This window comes from Oryzias latipes, chromosome 16 (assembly GCF_002234675.1).
Source record: "Oryzias latipes chromosome 16, ASM223467v1".
In the NCBI taxonomy this organism is placed as follows: Eukaryota; Metazoa; Chordata; class Actinopteri; order Beloniformes; family Adrianichthyidae; genus Oryzias; species Oryzias latipes.
Genome location: NC_019874.2, coordinates 15,759,065 through 15,778,905, shown reverse-complemented (window position 1 = coordinate 15,778,905; position 19,841 = coordinate 15,759,065). Strand labels below are relative to the sequence as shown.

The 19,841-nt window shown below is 39.4% G+C and overlaps 1 protein-coding gene across 2 annotated transcripts in view; it reads left to right on the top strand.

Moving 5' to 3' along the window:
* Positions 1 to 19,841, top strand: part of LOC101157641 (FH1/FH2 domain-containing protein 3) — an 87,512-nt gene that overhangs the window by 50,151 nt on the left and 17,520 nt on the right. For both annotated transcript variants that reach the window (XM_023964615.1, XM_023964614.1), the window contains exons 4-7: positions 1,706 to 1,773; positions 3,243 to 3,348; positions 18,505 to 18,599; positions 19,452 to 19,563. In XM_023964615.1, coding sequence (XP_023820383.1) covers positions 1,706 to 1,773; positions 3,243 to 3,348; positions 18,505 to 18,599; positions 19,452 to 19,563 — 381 coding nt within the window. The remainder of the gene's footprint in view (positions 1 to 1,705; positions 1,774 to 3,242; positions 3,349 to 18,504; positions 18,600 to 19,451; positions 19,564 to 19,841) is intronic.

Genomic DNA, 19,841 nt, shown 5'->3' with positions numbered 1-19,841 from the left:
GTTTAAAGTGTAGTCCCTATCTTCACCTAAGTCCAAGACACACAGCCAGAGGTGAAATTACCACAAAAAAAAGGTTCAATAATTGACCTTCTGGTGCCAAGTTCTCTGATAGACCTACTCATGCCTATACATAGGGTTTTGATCATTGCTGAGGTTGTGATAAGGGAGGCTGTTTCTTCCATTTCAAATATCACTGTCATTGCCTATACAGGTATTGAGGTGTCCCCATTTGGAGCGCTTTCTAGGACCCCTTCTAAAAACTTAAAGAAAGTGTGCTCTGTTCAATCCTTTCACTAAAACCCCTGTAGAAGATCTGGGAGCGTAGGGACGTAACTCCACTCATTCACTTGGGTGAACCTCAATAAATGATGGCTGAGGGGGCTATAACCAAACCCATAACAGCCCACCGGATGATTCCATATCATGTTGGTTGGAGTTCATTTCTATGGATCGGGTGGTTAAGACAGTTACTTGACCACTGCCCAAATGACAACACTGGCTCCTTGTGGTCCATTCGGGTGATTGGCCTACAGGACGCTGTTCCCAGATAATTCTTTTGAGTTGAATTTGGCATGGCCTCATGGGAATAGACCAGTACATCTGGAGCTTTCTTTTATGCCATGACACTGGACCTGGCTCCAAGGTGGGGCCTTGGTCCAGTTGACATATTTTTACAATGCAAGATTTCAACATTTTCAATTTGTGTAAATGAAGTTTTTTATTTAAAATAAAAATCTAATTTGTCCAAGAATATTGCTTTATTTTTTAACTATGAAAATACTTTTGTGTTCGCTCTTTAGATGGAGGGGGTAAACTTATATTTATAATGAATAGTACAGAATTGCTTGTAACTCAGTTGGCATATTCTCTTTGGTTTTTATATTTTGCTTTTTCTTATCTGATTAATGTGAAATTTTGTGCGAAAAAAAATTTCTTATAGTTTTTTTTTTTTGTCTGCATTCTTTTGTCTTCCTTTTTCACTATGATACTGCATTTTTTAAGCTGCCTTCCATGTTTTATACACATTTGGATGAAGGCTGAGTGTGCTGTTTGTGCTTCTCACAGTTATGATGTATGAGTACTGGTGCTGCCTTCATGTAATGCGAGCGTGTGCGATACAAAGATAGCATGCTTTGGATGAAAACAGCAAAGCTCTTTTCCAGATTGAGATTGACATAGTCAGTCCTTGTGTGCCCTGCTCTGCATTAAACTACCCTGAGCTCCATGATGCTGTATCTGCAACAAAACCTGCCAGGTTTTGCTGAGTCAGAGAGAGTTCACACAGCAATGGTGAAAGAGCTACTGCACTCAATACCGCCTCTCACTGGTAGGTCTCTTAGAATGCACAGAAAAGAGAGCAGTTTGGTGCAGGACACATATCCCATTATACACTTTCCCTTTACTTTAGTGTCTAAATTGTTTTTTTTTTATCCTAGATTGTTTCTTTAATCACTGAGGTACCTAAAATGTCATTTTTCCCTGAGAAAACAACAGGTTTTAACCTTCTCTGGCCATTAACTCTCTGCAGATGTTTTCTGAGCTGCCTTCAATTTCTTCAGCTCTCTATATTTCTTGTGGGTTTTTAACATTTAGCTACTTGTTTTCAATAATGTGTGATTGATGCAGAAAAGCAAAGGTTGTCAAAAAGTTTAAAGTAACAATTATAAAACAACTGTTCTTGATCAGTTTTTTTCTCTTCTTACAGAAAAACTCTACAACTCTTCGGGACGAGAGCTTCGGAGAGCCCTTTTTTCCCTAAAGCAAATTTTTCAGGTAATATTCCGTTGTCACAGCCTTTTAGATTGTTTTGGGAAAACATTTAGAACTCAAAGGTTTGGTCACCTTCAACATCTCTGTAATTTCTGCTGCAAATCTCATGTAATTAACCTTTTTCCTGGGCTCCAAGTGATCATGCACATTTAACAATATATTTACACATTAATCAGACTTTTCCTGAGGCAGAGTTGTGCTTGGACTCTGCGTTCATGGCAGCTGCTGAGCGTTCTGATCCGGTCACACTTCACACGCTAAACTCAGTTAAGCGGGTTGTCAACCACAGAGGGAGGAAAAAGAAAGTACATACTTGACTTTATAAGGCATCACTCATAGAGAATATGGACAGTTCTCGTGCCATCTTCTTACTTTTGCAGATCCTTCAGAACTCCTGCTCTATCTGTCACTTGGATGCATTACTGTATGTTTAGACTCTCTGCCAAATGACTGGAGTCTCCATCACAGATAGATGGTAAAACTCTTCTGGAACCACTTAGACTTCCTCCTGGGACCCAGAAAGCCCTGACCACCCCATAGTGTTTATTGCTGCTTTCCTTCCATCCCATCTGAGCAGCAGAGTGTATCGAAAAATGTTGAATCCTGCTGAAAACATGATGCTATAGGCCTTAAATTATAGTCACCGACAGGTGTGAGAGGAGCGAGTGGTTTTGTCATCAAGGAAAAAAGGCACAATGAAGTTAAAAAAAACTAAAGGAACCTTTAGAACCAGCCTTACGTTTCTGCCGGTTTTTGTGTATCATGCCTTTACTTCTATTTAGTTTGAATTTTATATTGGTGTGATCCTACATATGTTGCTAAATTGCCATATGTTTTAAAGTCTTCCACTATCACTTTTTAAGCACAAAAACCACTAAAAAGGAACATTAATGGCATTTTCAACCATCTTTCCGGTCAGGGTTTCAATGCAAAAACTTACAGAAAGCTTAAGTTCAAAGATTAGACGAAAAGCTATTCTAGGAATACTTTACTAAACCATTATTTGTGGTCGACCTATGATTGAAAGATCGCAGGTTCGGTTCCCACCTTGCCCGCCCATGCGTCAAAGTATCCTTGGGCAAGACACTGAACCCCATATTGCTCCTGGTGGTCACAGGTTGGCGCCAGTGTACACTAGTGTGTAAATGTATGTGTGCACGGGTGAATGGGACTGTGACTATAAAGTTCCTTGGGCCGTCTAAGAATGTAGTAAAAGCGTTATATAAGTATTTACCATTTCAATATTTTCTGACAAAGTTACTTCTTTTACTATGTTTTAAACAATAATAATAAACAGGTTTCAAACAATCTACTGAAATATGATGTTTACCAAATATCACATGGGACACTTATAGGTTGAAATATGTCCAAGTTAGAGGTTTTACTAATACAAAAACAGGTGTAGCAGAGTCTCTTGTTTAAAACAAGGTACTGGAGATCTTGAGAAGTGTTTTCTTTCCTTTCTTTTCCAGGATGACAAAGATTTAGTTCATGAGTTCGTGGTGGCTGAAGGACTGACATGCTTGATAAAAGTGGGGGCGGAGGCAGACCAGAATTATCAGAATTACATCCTCAGGGGTATGTACACTTCAAAAAGGTACTGCTACGCATCAACAAATCAGGTGTTCCCTGTTACCTCACCATGAGATCATGACTCATCATTCCTCTATTCGCTTTTCTTTCCATAAACCAATCTGCAGGCACATGTATTTATGTAAACTAAATAAACGAATGGTTCCGCTTGATGACCCTTAAAGACACACTCACACATTTGAAGCCTGTAAACAAACTGTCTGCTGTGCAGATTGTGAAAGCTGGGCCAAAAGTAGCAGCTGCTGGATTTATGTGTTCCATGTCAGTGAGGTGAAAGATCATCTGTGTTAAGATTAAGGAGCGTGGGGGGTGGGGGGGGGGACGCAAGACACCATGTCTGTTGATGCTAAAGAAGCCGGGCTGTCTTTCTGAGAGCTCCATCATTTAACAGCCTGTTGTGAAAGGCAGGTCACACATGCTTTAGTGTCTAATAAAACTTATGCCAGGATATTACAGATCATAAAACTCATTTCCCGTGCTCTTCTTTACTTCCCTTCTGTTTTCCTTCTGTTGTCACGTCTCATTCAAAGTGTTTGTGCACCTCCTGATTAAACTGTCTTTGATGCACGCCGTCAATGTTGACTCAGCTTAGATCCAGTTCTTCAGGTGGAGCGACCACCATGAAATTGTTCGGACACCTCTCATGTTGTTTTTTCATTAACTATGTCACGGTGTTTATGTTTCCCGTGATTTGGCTGCACGTTGAAAATGTTGCAGCTTCACGCATCAATTTTACGACCTGCTCATTATTGACCTTTTCCATAATTAATTAAAAAAAATCAAAGAAAAAAGGGAATACAGGTAATGAACGTGAACATGGCTCCTGCCTACGCTGCCTTATTTGCAGGCTCTGTTCATAAATGTTTTAAGGCTTTACCTGAAGTTGGCTCAGCCTCTGACTCAGACAGATAAATCACAGGGGTTAAATGTCCAAAGCATGAACGAGGAGGATGACGACTGGCTTTTGGAAACTAAAGCTGACCACATGTAAGAATTGTTAGTGTCAGTTTGTTGTGAAGGATGAGACCACCTCTGGTATCCGCTCATTCTCTCTTTTTTGCAGTTTTTTTGTCTCCTAGAGAGACATCAGCTTCAGATGTCATTGTTTTTCATCTTCCAGCGTATCTCCCCTTCTCATCTCTCCAAAACTTTAACTTATCTCTGCACTTTTAGAGACTAAACCAAACTACCACGCTCTCGAAAGCCCTTTGAACCTGTTTCAACTCCTGACCTAATTTCTCCAGACAAGCTGAAGAAACGTAAAGTGTAGTCGATCACTCTCCCTCATGAGGCATGTGTTGGAGAACACAAGCCGAGCATGAGCTGGATCCCATATGCACGGGTCAGAAGCATACATAGATCTGGCTGCTTTGCTGCTGACGGCTTCCAAGAGGAGCTAAGCCATAAGCATTCCCAAGGGGGGAGTAAATTAGTTGTCTCAAACTTTCAAAAGTGCACATTGAGAGGGGAAGGGAGTACAAATCAGCTGTAGCAGCTTTAGTATCAAACACGGATCACCTTTAATGTGTCTTTTTTTTTCAATGTCTTTCAAACAGAGCCCATTAGGAATAAGAAAGGGGGTGCAGGAAGAATGTGGCCTTGAACCCATCTGTCTGGTGTGCATTAAAAACCTCCCAACTAATCAATCTTGCTCTCTTTCATGAATAAAGATTAGTTCTATGTGCCTTTTGTGTTTGAAAAAGCCCCAGCCACACTGAAACACACACACACACTTATGGGATTTTGCTTGTCTGTTACAATAACAAATTCCCAACCTTAGCTCCATGGACTTTTGTTTTCCTCAGTCTACATCATCTCACTTTTCTACTTTTCCTAATTTTTCTCCATTTTGGCTCCTCAAAGCCCTGGAGGTGTCTGTGGCCAGTTAGTGCTCTGGAAGCCCCTTTCGTGGCCCCTCACACCTGGCTCGGAGGACTTCCAGACCTGAGTTTAGCTCCTAGGAGACTTGCTCTTTGTTGGCCCAAGGGAACACATTTATGCCTTTATCACCCCATCAGATGGAAGGGTGTGAGGTCACTGTTTCAGAGGTGCCAATGCCATCTGGTTCTCTTGTAAAACTTACAGTTAGCCACAAACACCTATAGGAGCCAAAAGGGCTTCTTAAGGTTCTCCGGTCTATGCTGACAGGAAAATACAAATTTTTGTAAAAAACAAAAAAAAAAGTTCTGTAAAAAAAAATCCTACATTAGTTTCATGTTGTATGTTTCTGTATTTAATTGGTAACACCTTATAATAAAGCTCCCAGTATTAATGTTATTTAAAGCCTAATAAAGCATAGACTAACGTGTTTTATATTCCAAATAATAATGTTTTTCTAAACTTTTATTATCCTACTTTGCATTTTTCTACATTCTACATTCATAAAATCTTTAACTAAAAAACCTCTGAGTGCCACATGTAAGTAGGATGTTGCATGTAGATGAAGGACATGTAGACCTGCAGATATGGTAAATAATGTGTTTGTGCATTGATGAGCATCATTCTACCAGATTAAGTGGCTAAAATGAAGCCTGCACCAGAGCATAAATAAACATTAACACCCTGTCCTGCAGCTCTAAAAGGTTTTAACACATCTATTCATATCAGTTATCAAAAATCTTGTCTTTTTCTCGTATGTCATTCACATGATTTTTTGTTGACTTGTGTTTAGCCTGATTAGATTTCAAGATGGCCACCAGCAGTGAGGCACATGTGGTCCATGGACAGCAGCTGCTTGAAAATCAGTTATTTTCTATCAAGCATCATTCATAAAAAAACATTCTTTAGAATTGAGAAAAAGATTTCTTACTTTTATAATATGTTTTTACTAATTCTATATTTCCCCACAAAATATCACAGCTCAGTGAGATTAGACGCGAGAGACAAAGTGATTGAGGGGTTCACTGCACATTCTTCCAACTTTGGCACTAGTGTGGAGGAAGAGGACGAGGTTTTTGGCAGACAAGAAGAGATTGATTCAGGTAGAGACAAGGATGTTCTTGAGGAGAATACAGAAGAAAAGGAGGAAGAAGAGTCAGATGAAGAAGAGACAGCAGCAGCAACTTAGAGAGCATCCAAAGGGGGCAAAGACATTTGGGTGGCAGTACATATTTTGCATGAAATATTTGGACAAAATAGGTTATTTTGTAAGAAAGCAAGAAACACAGGGGTTTATCAGTATGGAGTAGAGCTGTGAAATATTTGAAATACTTAGCTGACTAATTCTTTATCAGATATGTGCACCTGTTTACAGTTGGTGCACAACATTATTTAAACACCACGTCTTCCGTGCAATATTAAGGTGCAAATAAAGTACCGTAATTTCCGGACTACAAGCCGCTACTTTTTTCCTGCGCTTACAGCCCTGCGGCTTTTTCAGTGACGCGGCTAATTTATGGATTTAATTGGCGGCCGCCATGTACGTATTTTCGAACTCAGTGAATAGTTTGAGTTCTCCATCTAAGACCAAGCACGAGGCATTTTTATTCAACACACCTCTTAGCAGCCAAACAGCATGGACTTAACTTCAGGTCTTAGACACTTCAGTCATGGTTCAACAAAACGAAACACGCATGCCCGGCCGCATCCCAGAATCCTTTGGGGCCATTACACCCAACGTGCACGTGATCGCCGCTACATTATGATGAAGCTTTCAAGTTAAAAGCAATCGTTAAAAGCAGCGTAAAAAAGTCCACCGTCACCAACGGGTTTGGAAAAGACGGTTTGCTGCGTGACGGAGAGAACAGCGCATGGAGTGAATTTACACTCCATTTACGGTTTCTAAGGAAACCGTAAAAGCGGAATTTTGCTTTGAAAAACTCACAGCCTCCGTGTGAGCTGGAGACATCTTCTCCTGCTGATTGAGCTGCGGGGCCGATGGCAGTCTGATGGCTCCCACACGTAACAACGCACCCGCCCCTCATACACAAAACGTACAGTTTTAAGTCCGATTGCTCTGCACAGAAACGATTTGCTCCATCCACCGGCGCAACGGGGACGAAGTGCTCCTCCTTGAAGCTGCCCTGGCCAGAGGTGTCGGAGTAGATAGGAAGGGGAGACAAGGAGCGCGCGGGGCGGGAGCGGAGCGCAGAGGCGTCCGCGGAGTGCAGAGGCTTCTGAATTCTGACGCACGCGCCGCACTGAGGCGCGCGCTTTTCAGTCGCCGCTGCTTTATTTTACCGTTGTGTTTTCTAACTACTCCCATAACGCTGCTGCGACACAAGCGGAAGGAGAGCTTTACCCGTTCACCCCTCCATGCACTGCTGCTAATTCTTAAACACGTACAACAGTATGGCGAGCCGGGCATTGGCCCCGCCTTTAGCCCCTAAGACTCATGGGAAATGTGGAATCGCGGATGTAAATTTCCTCATTATAACTGAGGGATGTAATGTTGATTATATGGTTACTGTTTGTAATTTTATGTTAGATACCTAGATTGTCAATAAGTAAAAAAAAAATGAAATAAAAACACCATAACTGAGGGACTTGTGAACAGAATACAGCTCCATGCTGTTTGTCAGATGTCGATACACTTAAATACGTAACCCTGAGGCAAAATTGGCACCACCCACAATGTGCTAATGAATTGCACTCACTCTGGGATGCTGGGCGTGATCTGTAAGGATGACATTATCGACAAACACATGCGCGGCTTGTACTCTGACGCGGCTTGTGTATGTATAAAAGCAGTCAAACACGTGAATATGGGTGGGTGCGGCTTGTAATCGGGTGCGCTTTGTAGTCCGGAATTTACGGTATTTATTTTGTCACAAAATGTCCATTACTGACTGTTTAAGGGTTAAAGTGCTAAACTATTCCAAATTCTAGTGATACAAGCATTACGTTGTATGTTATGTTGGTATTGGCCCTTGCTCTCTTTTACACCGTACATCATTGCATCTATTTGAGTACCGTATTTACCAAACTCTTATTGAGATTTACTCACCTGCAAGCAAGTGAGAAGGAATCTATTCACACGACTATGATAAATCAGTGAAAGTTTTAATATCACAAATAAGTGCAATTCATTTTTAACAGAATGTATGCAAAAATCAAGACACAACAAATAATACTGCAACACAACCTCATTACATTTTGACATTTCATTTAAAGGACAAAATATTTCAGGAAAGGAAAAGCTGCGTCACTTATAGGATAAAATGGAAGTCCTGTGGACAACCAAGGTTGAAAAAACAGGACAGGGGAAAGATGAAACATGGAAAGGAATGTGAGAAGGCATCAAGAGGAAGAAAATCTTAAGTCAGTTTGATCAGATGACTGGAAAAAAAACAGTGACATCGTGGACTGGAGAATGACAGTGACAGAAACAAATGCAATACATCTTAAACCAAGATGAATGGGACATCCAGCATTCTATTCTCAAAACTGGAGGAAAGGGTACGTAGTACGTTGGGCAGACCTAGCAGATTTGTCTGACTGGCCACACCCACAGAAACTAGTTTTATAGTGAAGCGTGACCGCAGGGTTCGAAAAAAATCTGCTGGCTGCAGTCAGGCATGTCAGTGTAAACATCTTTAGCGTAAGCAAAGATATAATAATTATAATTATATAATATAAAATAAGGAAAAAAAATACAAGCTTCTATTTAAACTTTGGCTGCTCCTTTTAGCATGCACTCACCAGAGGGAATTATCCACTAAATAATACAAAATAACAATAATTACTTTATTTAGTTTAGTCGTTTAAAAGGTTTATGAGTTTTCACTTTAATTTAATTTATTATGCTTTTATACTACACTTTTTAGGATAAAAAAAATTGGTTTTACTAATCCAGGGGTCTGCAAACTGAGGCTCTGGAGCCACATTTGGCTCCTTTACTACTTTTACTACTCTATTGTGTAGTAAAGTAAACTAAATTAAACTTGATTCAACTCATTCACAAACAGTTGAAGGACAGCACATACCCCTCTACGAGGTTCTGACTATGGTAGCTGTAAATCTCCAACAATCCATCAATCTTTTGGAGTTTACCAAAGTCCTACCAAAGCGCTTTGGCAGATTTCTGAGCAACGTGTACCACAGAAAATGAATTAGAAGTCAATTAGCTCCACAAGATTTCATACTTAAGGTGCACCAGGTTATGAGAGGGATTTTCTATTTTACAACAAGTTGAAGGATTTTAAGTCTGCCTTATGGTTTAAAACATGTCAAGGGTCATTTAATTAGTTGTTTTTCAATTTTAGTTTGTTGGATTAAGTCATTTCTGGCTGAGATGCACCACAAATGGTAAAACAAACAGTTTTTTTATTATTATTGCTGACAGTACACTACCCACTATTACATTTGCTGCATTAAGATTAGTGCATTAAGATTAGTGGCACAGTGTCTTTTATTTTAAAAGAAAGTCATGTGAACCTCTTTCGAAAGTAATAAACTATTTCATATTTAGAAAAAACAACAACACAATATTTTATTTAAATTGATCATATTGTAACAATGACATACATACAAAGTTTTGGCTTATTTTTTAAAGGGTGAAGACTTTGTAACTCCTTTTGGGTAGTGGTTGGTGAGAAATAGACCTGAATGGCTCTTAAAGTGTTGAAAGTTGCAGTCCCCTGTGTTCGTCCTAGTCCGTATTTTTATAGTGCATAAGGATGCGATTTTTGGGTAAACTTTGAATCAATCTGCCAATTAACCAGCTAGTAGAGGGCTCCTCTAGCTGGTGAGACCCCTACTGTGTGAAGTAGGAACTTAACCAGGCTGGCAGAGCTACGCAATACTGTTGAGAATACTGTTGATACTTCTGTATCCCTTAAAAAATGCATTCCTATAAAGAGTCAAAGATGCTTTCAGCAGTAAGTTATTTAACTCTAAGATAAACACGCCTCTATGGCCGTGATTAGAATGAGCAAAACAAGGAAATGGGAAAGGAAATTCTAATGATTTTCCCTGGCCTTTGCATTTCATTTGTCGAGTTTCAAATAAAAACAGAAACAAAAGCTCCCACTGTGGTAAATCTGTCCCTGCAAAAGCAGGATAGTCAGACAGAAAGGGTGGATTAAAGACACAGTATCTATAGTAAACTTGAAACAATTAACCAGTTAGCAGAGGGCTTTGAAATATTGACATTCCTCAGTTTAAGCTGTGTTTTTAGCTACACTTTCTCTGTGTGCACTCCTGAAGGGCCACACCAGTTCTGTCTGCACAATGCTGTTGACAAAACACTCACCGTCTCTGTGCAGCAGTGGATACTAATTGGGAGTGAAGCGCCGCTTTCTGATCTGGGTGCAGTCTTTGGGTTTTTGTTTCACCTTTCAGAGATATATTGTGACCAACCATAAGTGGCCACATGGAGTGTTCTGCTGCATTCTCCCATGCACAGTGGATTTTATTCTATATTTTTAAATGCTTGCACGTTTATTGCATCTGTAAGAATTAACACCCAAAGATCATTTCATCATTTTATCTCCTCCTCATCTTCTCTACTGCATCTTTCACCTCTTCTTAAAACAGTCAAGCTTTTTTAATGGCACAACTGTTATAACAATGTAAGTTGAAGGACCTTGACTTTCTGATTTCCAGAGGAAACTTGTCATTGGGCCTTCCATGGAAAAGTCAAGCTTCAAAGTCAAGCATCTCATTGCCTCTTAAACTATCTGCATGTGGAACATTGCTCCCTATGTGGAGCGTCATCAAGCTTTTAGTGTCACTGTGCAACCTCGCTTTTTCTGCAACTGCTCTCGGCAGTTTTCAGTAAGGTGGCATCAACCTGTGCATGTGGCAGATCAAAAGTGACACATCTGCATAGTTTTTTTATGATAATGTGTGAGCCAATAGCTGCAATCTGCTCCCATTTTCCCTTTCTTTGTAGTTGCTGCAGCTAGTGAAAGGCCCGGCCGCAATAAACTGAATGTAGTTGTTTCTGTAAATGTTGTAACATTTACTTATAATAATTACTAAAATAACATATTTATATCATGTTGGCATCCATTTTTACACATAAATGCGAACACATGCCACTAACAAAACAAAAGATTTTACAAGTATATCATTACACACTAGAGGGGATTTTTTTTTATCCTCTTAATTTAGAATGGGGATCATTGTTTTGACTATTGCGCTTTGAGTGAAAACCCAGGCACAGTTGAGTTAACAGCAGCGCTGGAAGCTCTTCCTGGAAACAGTGTGTATTGCTTTGTCTGGCTGCGTTACGGGTTGTCTGTTTTGGTGGGGAAATCTTTACGATGTCCCATCGTCTGGATAAACAATTCCATTCTGTCTGCACCCAGCTTTGCGTAAACAGATCGTTATAATTTCTTATTTTTGTGATGAAGCAAAAAACCATGTTTGGGGGAAAAAAAGAGAAAAGAGAGAGATGGTCCTAAATTTGTCACTTCCTTAAAGATATAGTGGAGCGTGCGTCTGGAACGGCAATGTGCTGCAAAGGAAAGGAGAGCTCTCCAGCATACCGGCAGAAACCTGAACTTCAGGTTTGTAATGAAGTCCCACGGGAACACACTCATGTTTTCCAGTTAGCCTCCTGCAAAGCCGGCTTCTTCCACCATGCTCTGTAAGTTTAAAAAAATTAATAATCAGTCATGCACTCAAGCTGGAAGGATGTCAAATGCTGCAAATAGGAGACAAAATTGTTCATCATGTTGTAAAAATGTAACATAAAAATGAAACTATAAATTGTTTATTTTTTGTCTAAGTTCAAAATGTGTGTACAGTTAAAAAGCCTCATGTTGTTTGCAGTTCTTAAGGGAAAAAAAAAAACTTTATGTTAAATTGGATTTATGAAATGTAAGTGTGTTTTTGTTTTGCTTATTTTAGTTTAGAGAAATTGTTTGAGCATGAAACTACCATATTAGCTGCTTACACTTTATTTTTTATTTTTTTTGTTTTATGTGTCCATCAGCAGCATGAACCTTCGCCTTTTGGGACGCCAGAAGTAACTTCATTTAGTGAGAGGAAATTTAGTAAATGTGTGTTCAGCTTGGTTTCAGCTCAGAATGTCCCAACTCCCCACTTCACGCTCCCAATTTTGTTTTTGTTTCCAGCTTTTACCGCTCTCTGTGAATTAAACCCTGGGCTTTCAAACTAACTGAAACACAGTACTTGCTGTGACATAAAATCACAAATTCTCCAGAGGGGGAAAAAAGCTGCCTGTCATTGTTGACATAAAAAAAAGGAATCTGCTGTGACGTTTCTGGTAAAACGGGGTTTTTGTTCACGTTCCACTCCTTTTCTGGTACTCACATGACCAGACAGCTCGCAACTGGACCCACTTCAACCCCACCTGCCTGACCTATATTTTCTGCCTCCACTTATTGTTCCCTCTACATCTGTAGATGTTTTCAGGCTCAACAAGCCCACTGCCAGGGGAATTACAGCCCCAACCCAAAGTCTGTTTTAATGTAACAGAAGTCAGAAGACATACCAATTATATTAAAGGGGTGTTTGGGTTTGTTTGTCAAACTCTATTTTATTGCCTCTGACAGGGCCGTGTTACAAACAGGCACTGTGATTTGTATAATAAAAAATAATAAAAGTACATTTTGCAGTAATGGAACATGCAAGGACCTCCATTAAAATCACTTTTCTCTCAAAAGCAGTGAGAATCTATCGCACATCATCTCTCAGTTCCATTTATTGATGGGTCGGTGTCACAGAAATGGTTTTGTTAAAAAGATTTTGTGTTTCCAAAAAACTCATCTGGTTGCACAAACTGCAAATTTCTTTCATGTATTCAATTTGTGTGCAGTGTGCCGCTGCAGTGTATGAGCTAAAGTAAGTTCAGCTACTCAGCACTTTTTAGGCATAACTAAATGCACAAACCATTGCAGTCAGTTTTCCTGCACATGTGTGCACTTTTTATGACATGCTTACTGATTGATTCACCTCCATTCATTCTGTGATCAGATTTGATCAGCAAATTATCTGGGTAAAGCTTAGTGATCAGAGTGATCTGGAGTGTGATTACTTGTCCCACTGGCTCATTTAGGGTGAATTTAAAGAGCATTTTCAGCTCTGTGGCTGTGTAGTAACTATTTAAATCAGGGGTCTGCAACTAAGCTTAATTTGTTTTAGTTAATAAAGTTTTTTCATTTAGATTTAGATTTTTAGCATGTCAGATAATGAAGCAGAGTGATGGTAAAAGGCCAGTGGTTTATTGTTAGAGAAAGCTTTAAGCATATATATATATATATATATATATATATATATATATATATATATATATATATATATATATATATATATATATATATATATATATATATATATATATATATGAATGAGGATAGAATGAATGAGGATAGAGAACTCAGCCCTAGTGGTAACTTGGTCAACTGACCTGACTCCAGCTACTTTTGTTTTCTAACAAACTTTAGTCTGTAAGCCAATATATTGTTCCCTTCACTGAATAGCTGTTGAATCTTTCGCCATATCCCCTCATGGGTCGCCACAGCCAATCAGCTTTCACCGAACCGCACATGCGGTTTCGACAGAGATTTTTACGGCGGATGCCCTTCCTGGCACGATCTTGTATTTTATCCGGGGTGGGGACCGGCACAGGGACACCCGGACTCGGGGCTCCCTCTCTGGCTCCATAGGCAGTAGTGTGAACGGTCTTGCCCAAGGACCCACACTGGAATAGGCACATCTGGAGAGAAACTCCTCTCGTCATCCAAAATATCTAAAACCATGGATGTTCCCTAAATTCCTGTAGGACTCAGCTGTTGTTAGTTTATAGGGCTTCTTTTGGACCGGAGAACTGGGTGTTCCACCTCACCAATAATGCTTGAGAAAGGCTTAAGCAGTATTTCAAATAAAATCAGCGAGTGTGATTTTTCTGTATAACATTTTGCTGTCAATCTTGAGCCATGTCAAAGCCTTTATTGAATCCACGGACAAGTGGATCCAAAGATTTCTATGTTCACGCAGATGACTGTGAGATTCGGTGTCTTGCCCAAGGACACTGGAGAAGCCAGGAATTGCACCACCAATCTTCTGTTTGGCAGATGAATGCTCTATTTACTGAGCCACAGCCGCCCTCAAGTCTGCCCTCCTCAGCACTGCAGCTCATTTGGTCTGCCGTGCCAGGAGAGCTTGCTCAGCCAAACACTGGAGAAGTTCCTCTGCCTTCCTCCATGCCATTGTTCCATTAGGTCTGCTTCTTTGTCTCGGGGGACTTTGCTTGAGACTAAGCCCACACAAACTTTTGTCTAACACTAGCAAATGAATCCATGTCTGAAAATGGCGTATCCCCCAGTTGTTTTACTTTATGAGGCTGAGTTTAAGTCTGGCAGTCGGCGTGGTGACTGGAATTGCTCTGGCAGAGGCAGTTTGTCTGGCTCTAATGGGCTGGGTGATTATCTGACGAACAAATAGAACATGTTTTAATCCAGTTCATATACAGTAAGGGCTCAGCTGTAAACGTGTCTTTTTTTATGACACACAGGCTGTAAATCACAGCGTTGCCAAAGGCATGGATGCAGAGGAGAGAAACGTAAAAAAAACAATGGGCAAAAAAATCAGCTTTTTACATAATCAGCAAATAAACTTTCATTGCTTTTTCTTGGTTGTAAGGCTGCACAGTGCAGGAAGAAACTGTAATGAACTGGCTAATCAGACGACTATGATGACTTTGCTTCACCTCCTGTGGCTCAAAAGGATGATTTTAATAAATAAGTACTCAGAAGTACATTTTTAAGCCTAATTTCTCTTTACATAGTATGTCCTCTATCATCTGAAAAAATGCCTCAAGAACATGTTTATGAACACCAAAAACATGATTTTTAGCAGTGTGTTTAAAACTAATACAGAGGTAAACACAAATAAACTGTAAACATGTAAAACATATATGCATTCATATTCTCACCAGTATTTTCAAATCCACATTTAATTCTTGATACAGACAGCAATGCTTACCCAATCCTGCTCTTCCAAACCTACCATCCTCCCTGTTCTCCAGCTCTCCATGCACTTAGTGCTGATTACCTGGATCAGGTGTATTTCTCTTACTACCAAAAGCTACATTACCATAATTTTGGAAGAAAAAAAAAGCATGATAAAGATGGTCTACATTGTTGTTTGACACAAAGTGCTGGTAAATGTTGACTGTTGACAATTTGGCTGACTTATTTAAGAAAAAAATAAATAAAAAGGTCTCCACTGGTGCCGGTTTCATCTCCGACCTCGGTGCTCTTCTCACCTCTGCCGTGGTCATGAAGCAGCTTTTCCTGTACATTCCTTGGGCTTTGGAAGATAATTGCTGTGGTTTAAGGGAGGGAGAGGCCCCAAAGACGCACTTTCTCCAAGCTTTAGCTGTTTAGGTTAGTAGTCTAGAAGCAGGATTTGAACCTCTCATCTCCAATTCACTCTGAAGGTCTGCCACGTCTTTTCTGTAGCTTTTGTAAGCAATTAAAGGTAAAGTGATGCCAGGTTGCTTTTGGACAGCTCCATGTTGTTTTTTCTTATTCATTTTTCTCATCTTAATTGTAAAGATGCTTAAATGTGACTTGGGATAACTAAAGGTATCACACGATGCACATGGCTTGGATTTTAGCAGTTTGCTATTGTGTGCAAGATCAGACAGCTAATTTGGAGATTGTTCAGAGATTAATTTGTTTATGCATTCCTCCTGTTTCCTCATAGTAATGAAGGACTATTTAATTTCTTATAAACCATTACAGTGTTTTCATAGCCGGACTGCTCGTTGAATGCTGGTTCTAGTTCTCAAGACCGCATAAGCAGCCGCAAGCACGGAATAATTGACCAAACTTTGTTTAAACGTATGTGAGAAAAGATAATGGCTGTGTTGTTCCTGGCACCTATAATGAAAGCCTTTCTGAATGAAATGTACATATGATATAGATACATATACATTCAATTTGATGATGTTTTACTTGGCTCTGGACTTGAGCCCATTTCCTATTAGCAAGATTTTTAAATAACGTCTTATGATAACATGTCAGCGTGATCTGAAAGACATTTCATCTTGCGGGGTTGATGATAACGTCTCATCTGTCAGCAGCTGAACATATAGTCATTACAGAGTCATCAGGACACTTTCAAGAGCCTTATTAATGCCACCTACTTTTTCTCACCTACTTCAGACATTCCTTCTTACCAAGTGGGGTTTCGATTGATACCTAATGCAGGTGCTCATGGGAGATAAAAGTGCACGACGTGATGATATTCTGATGTAATCTGAAAGAAAGCACTGGTTCGTGAAGTGCTATTGATGTCGATTGTGCTGCAGTATCAGGGTGCACGTATGTGTTTTTTAAGCACTTTAGTCTCCACACAAGAGCGGAATTCTGGCTCATTAAATGCATAAACACAACTTCATCGCCCCTATAGAGAAACAGCCAGGGCAGTTTTATGACACATTTAACAGATTTTTACTCTAATACGACGGGTGAAGCAGTCTTAAATCCAGTAAAGGTGGGGTTCACTGACAGAGTAAGCCTGTTCATTTAGATGCATCTTAAAGGTCAAGTCCTGCTGTTTTATTTTGTAACCTTTAAAATCACCCGTATGTTGGTTTTTCATCTTGCTGGGGATTTCCTGGTTATGAGCAGTCACCAAATAAGACAAAAAAAGAACACCTAAAAACACTTTAACTTAGTTTGTGTCACTTTCACTTTATGAAAATATCCACGATGTTTAACTTTATCACTACTTTTTCTTCAAAAGCGAATTTCATGAAAACCATTGTTCAAAAACAGTCATGTTAATTGTGTAAATATTTCTGTCATATGTGTGCATAAGGGTTAAAAAAGATATATACATAATTGAAGCTGAAAACGGTGGATTAAAATGACAATTTCCCAGAGATATTTGTAAAATAACATCAGGGGAACAAAATCTGTTATTTTCTGACTACCAAGAAAAACTTTCTTGAATTTTCCCAGCTTGCCTTTAAAACATCTTTAGGTTTTTAAAGTGTGCAAAGCAGTACCGGTATATCCAACAGAACCTTGTTCTCACATCTAGTCACCTCCAACGAGTAAGGCTGAGAAGCCAGCTCAATGGCAAAAATAAGACCCGGGCAATAAACATCTACGTACTGCCAGTTATCAGATACCTTGCAGGAATAATAAGATGGCCAAAGGAAGAGATACAGACCATGGATGTTAAAACACGAAAGCTCCTCACCATGCATGGAGGGTTCCGTCCCAAATCCAGCACCCTGAGACTGTATGCTAGCCGCAAGGAAGGAGGCCGAGGACTAGTGAGTGTGGAAGCCACTATCCAGGATGAAACATCCAAGATGCATGAGTACATCAAGCTCAAGGCCCCAAATGACTGTGTGTCCAGGGTGTAAGATGCTGGCAGGGAAAGCATACATGGAGCGCCACAATCAAGTGGCTGGAATAATATGCAGAAAAACGTGTGCAGAAAATTGCCTGGAACCCCAAAGGTCAAAATGGGAAACACCTCAGAAGGTGGTAGAGAATGAGAGGGCAAAGATCCTGTGGGAATTCAGATCCAGACTGACAGGATGGTAATAGCGAACCAACCAGACATTGTAGTGGTGGATAAAGAACAGAGGAAAGCCATTGTGGTGGATGTGGCAGTGCCATGCGATGGGAACATCAGGAAGAAGGAACATGAGAAACTGGAGAAATACCAGGGACTCAGAGAAGAACTAGAGAAAGCATGGAAAGTGAAGGTGACAGTGGTGCCTGTGGTAATTGGAGCACTCGGGGCAGTAACCCCCAAGCTGGAGGAGTGGCTACAACAGATACCTGGAAAGACCTCAGACCTCTCAGTTCAGAAAAGTGCAGTGCTAGGAACAGCTTTCTTTTGTTTTAGTAACCAAAAATACCAGTATTATTAGGGTTAAAAAGAAAGATAACGCTAGTATTTCGTTGTTACCTCTTCTGATTTTGAATGATTAATTTTTTTACAATAATTCCAGCATGCTGTTTGTACTTACAAAAGTGGTTTAATTTACTTTCATTTGTTGAGTAGTTTCCATATTTTCAATGTTCATAATTTTTACCTCTTGTCTAGTTTTATTTTCTGTTTTTTCTCCTTTGGGCATTTAGGATTATTAATTTAAAAAAAATTCTGACCTAAGTTGGAAATATTTTTACTTTTGTGTGAAACTATCCGGTGATTAATGAGTTTCCTGTGCTGTCCTGTTTTTTTTGTTTTGTTTTACAGCTCTTGGTCAAATAATGCTGTATGTGGATGGGATGAACGGTCTCATTTCTCACAATGAAACAGTTCAATGGCTTTACAGCTTGGTTGGATCAAAGGTAAGATGAAATTTACGAATGAAATTTATAACAGCAGAGAGACGGTGAAGTCAGAAAACACATCAGGGCGATGACAATACCAAATTAATGAACTGCTACGTTAGCATAATCCCCCCCACCCATAGATCACTTAATGTGCGACATGTTTGCAGCAGATGTCCTTTGATGCTCTCTGTACTCACTATCACTTTGTGATCTAAAGGTTACAGAGGTCAAGAGGTTAAATACCCTTGCTCTTGTTCGTGTTAAAGCAGATCTTTTATTTTACTGAATGTTTTGGTTTATTTAACTGTTCAATATTTTGACTCATGTAACTGCATTTTTATATGTGTTCAAATAGAGGCATTATGGGAAAATACTAATTAATTAAACAAAAAATAACAATAAAGTACACATTTTACTACTTTATATTCACTCTGAGGTAAATATTTTGCAAACAAAAAATAAAGTGTCATTTAAATTGGATTATGTATGATTACTTAGATCTGCTTAGTAAGCAGTTTCGGTAGTAGAGCTTTTTGCTTTATTGAAATTGTCATGGTCTCCGTAGTAAAATGGCTATTTAAAAACTTGCTTTACTTTTGAATTGTATAATTTCAAAAGTGTGCAAAATTTCAGACACCTAAACTGTTACAAACAGCTGTTAGTCAACAAGTTCTTTGAAGAAAAATATTGTAAATTACATTATTAATAATATATACACTTTTTTGAAGGATATCACAAATGAGGCCATGTAGTTTATTTATCATTATTTATTTGGTTTTTGCAAAGGTTTCATGTATTCATTGTAATGTTCCTGGGTATATTTTACATGGAAACTTGAGTTTGTGTTTACATTTATGACTTCTGCAGTTTCGGCTGGTGGTTAAGACGGCCCTAAAGCTGCTGCTGGTGTTTGTGGAGTACACCGAAAGTAATGCTGCCCTGCTCATAAAGGCTGTGAATGCTGTGGACACAAAAAGAGGTACGGGCCTCAGAACAATCATCAAAAAAATCCAAACAACATAACTTTTACTAATGTTGATAAAACAAAAATCCATATTTTTTTCCAATATGCAAGAGACTTTTATTACTGGTAGGTTCTAATGTATGAGTGCCAGTTTTCCCAGTACCACAAATCTCATAATACAAGCAAATACGACTCTTCATGTTTTAGTTAACCCTTGTGCTATCTTAGATGACCCCACCCTTACATTGAGGTGTTCTTCCTACCATGACAAAGGTGGATAAAGGTGGAAAGAT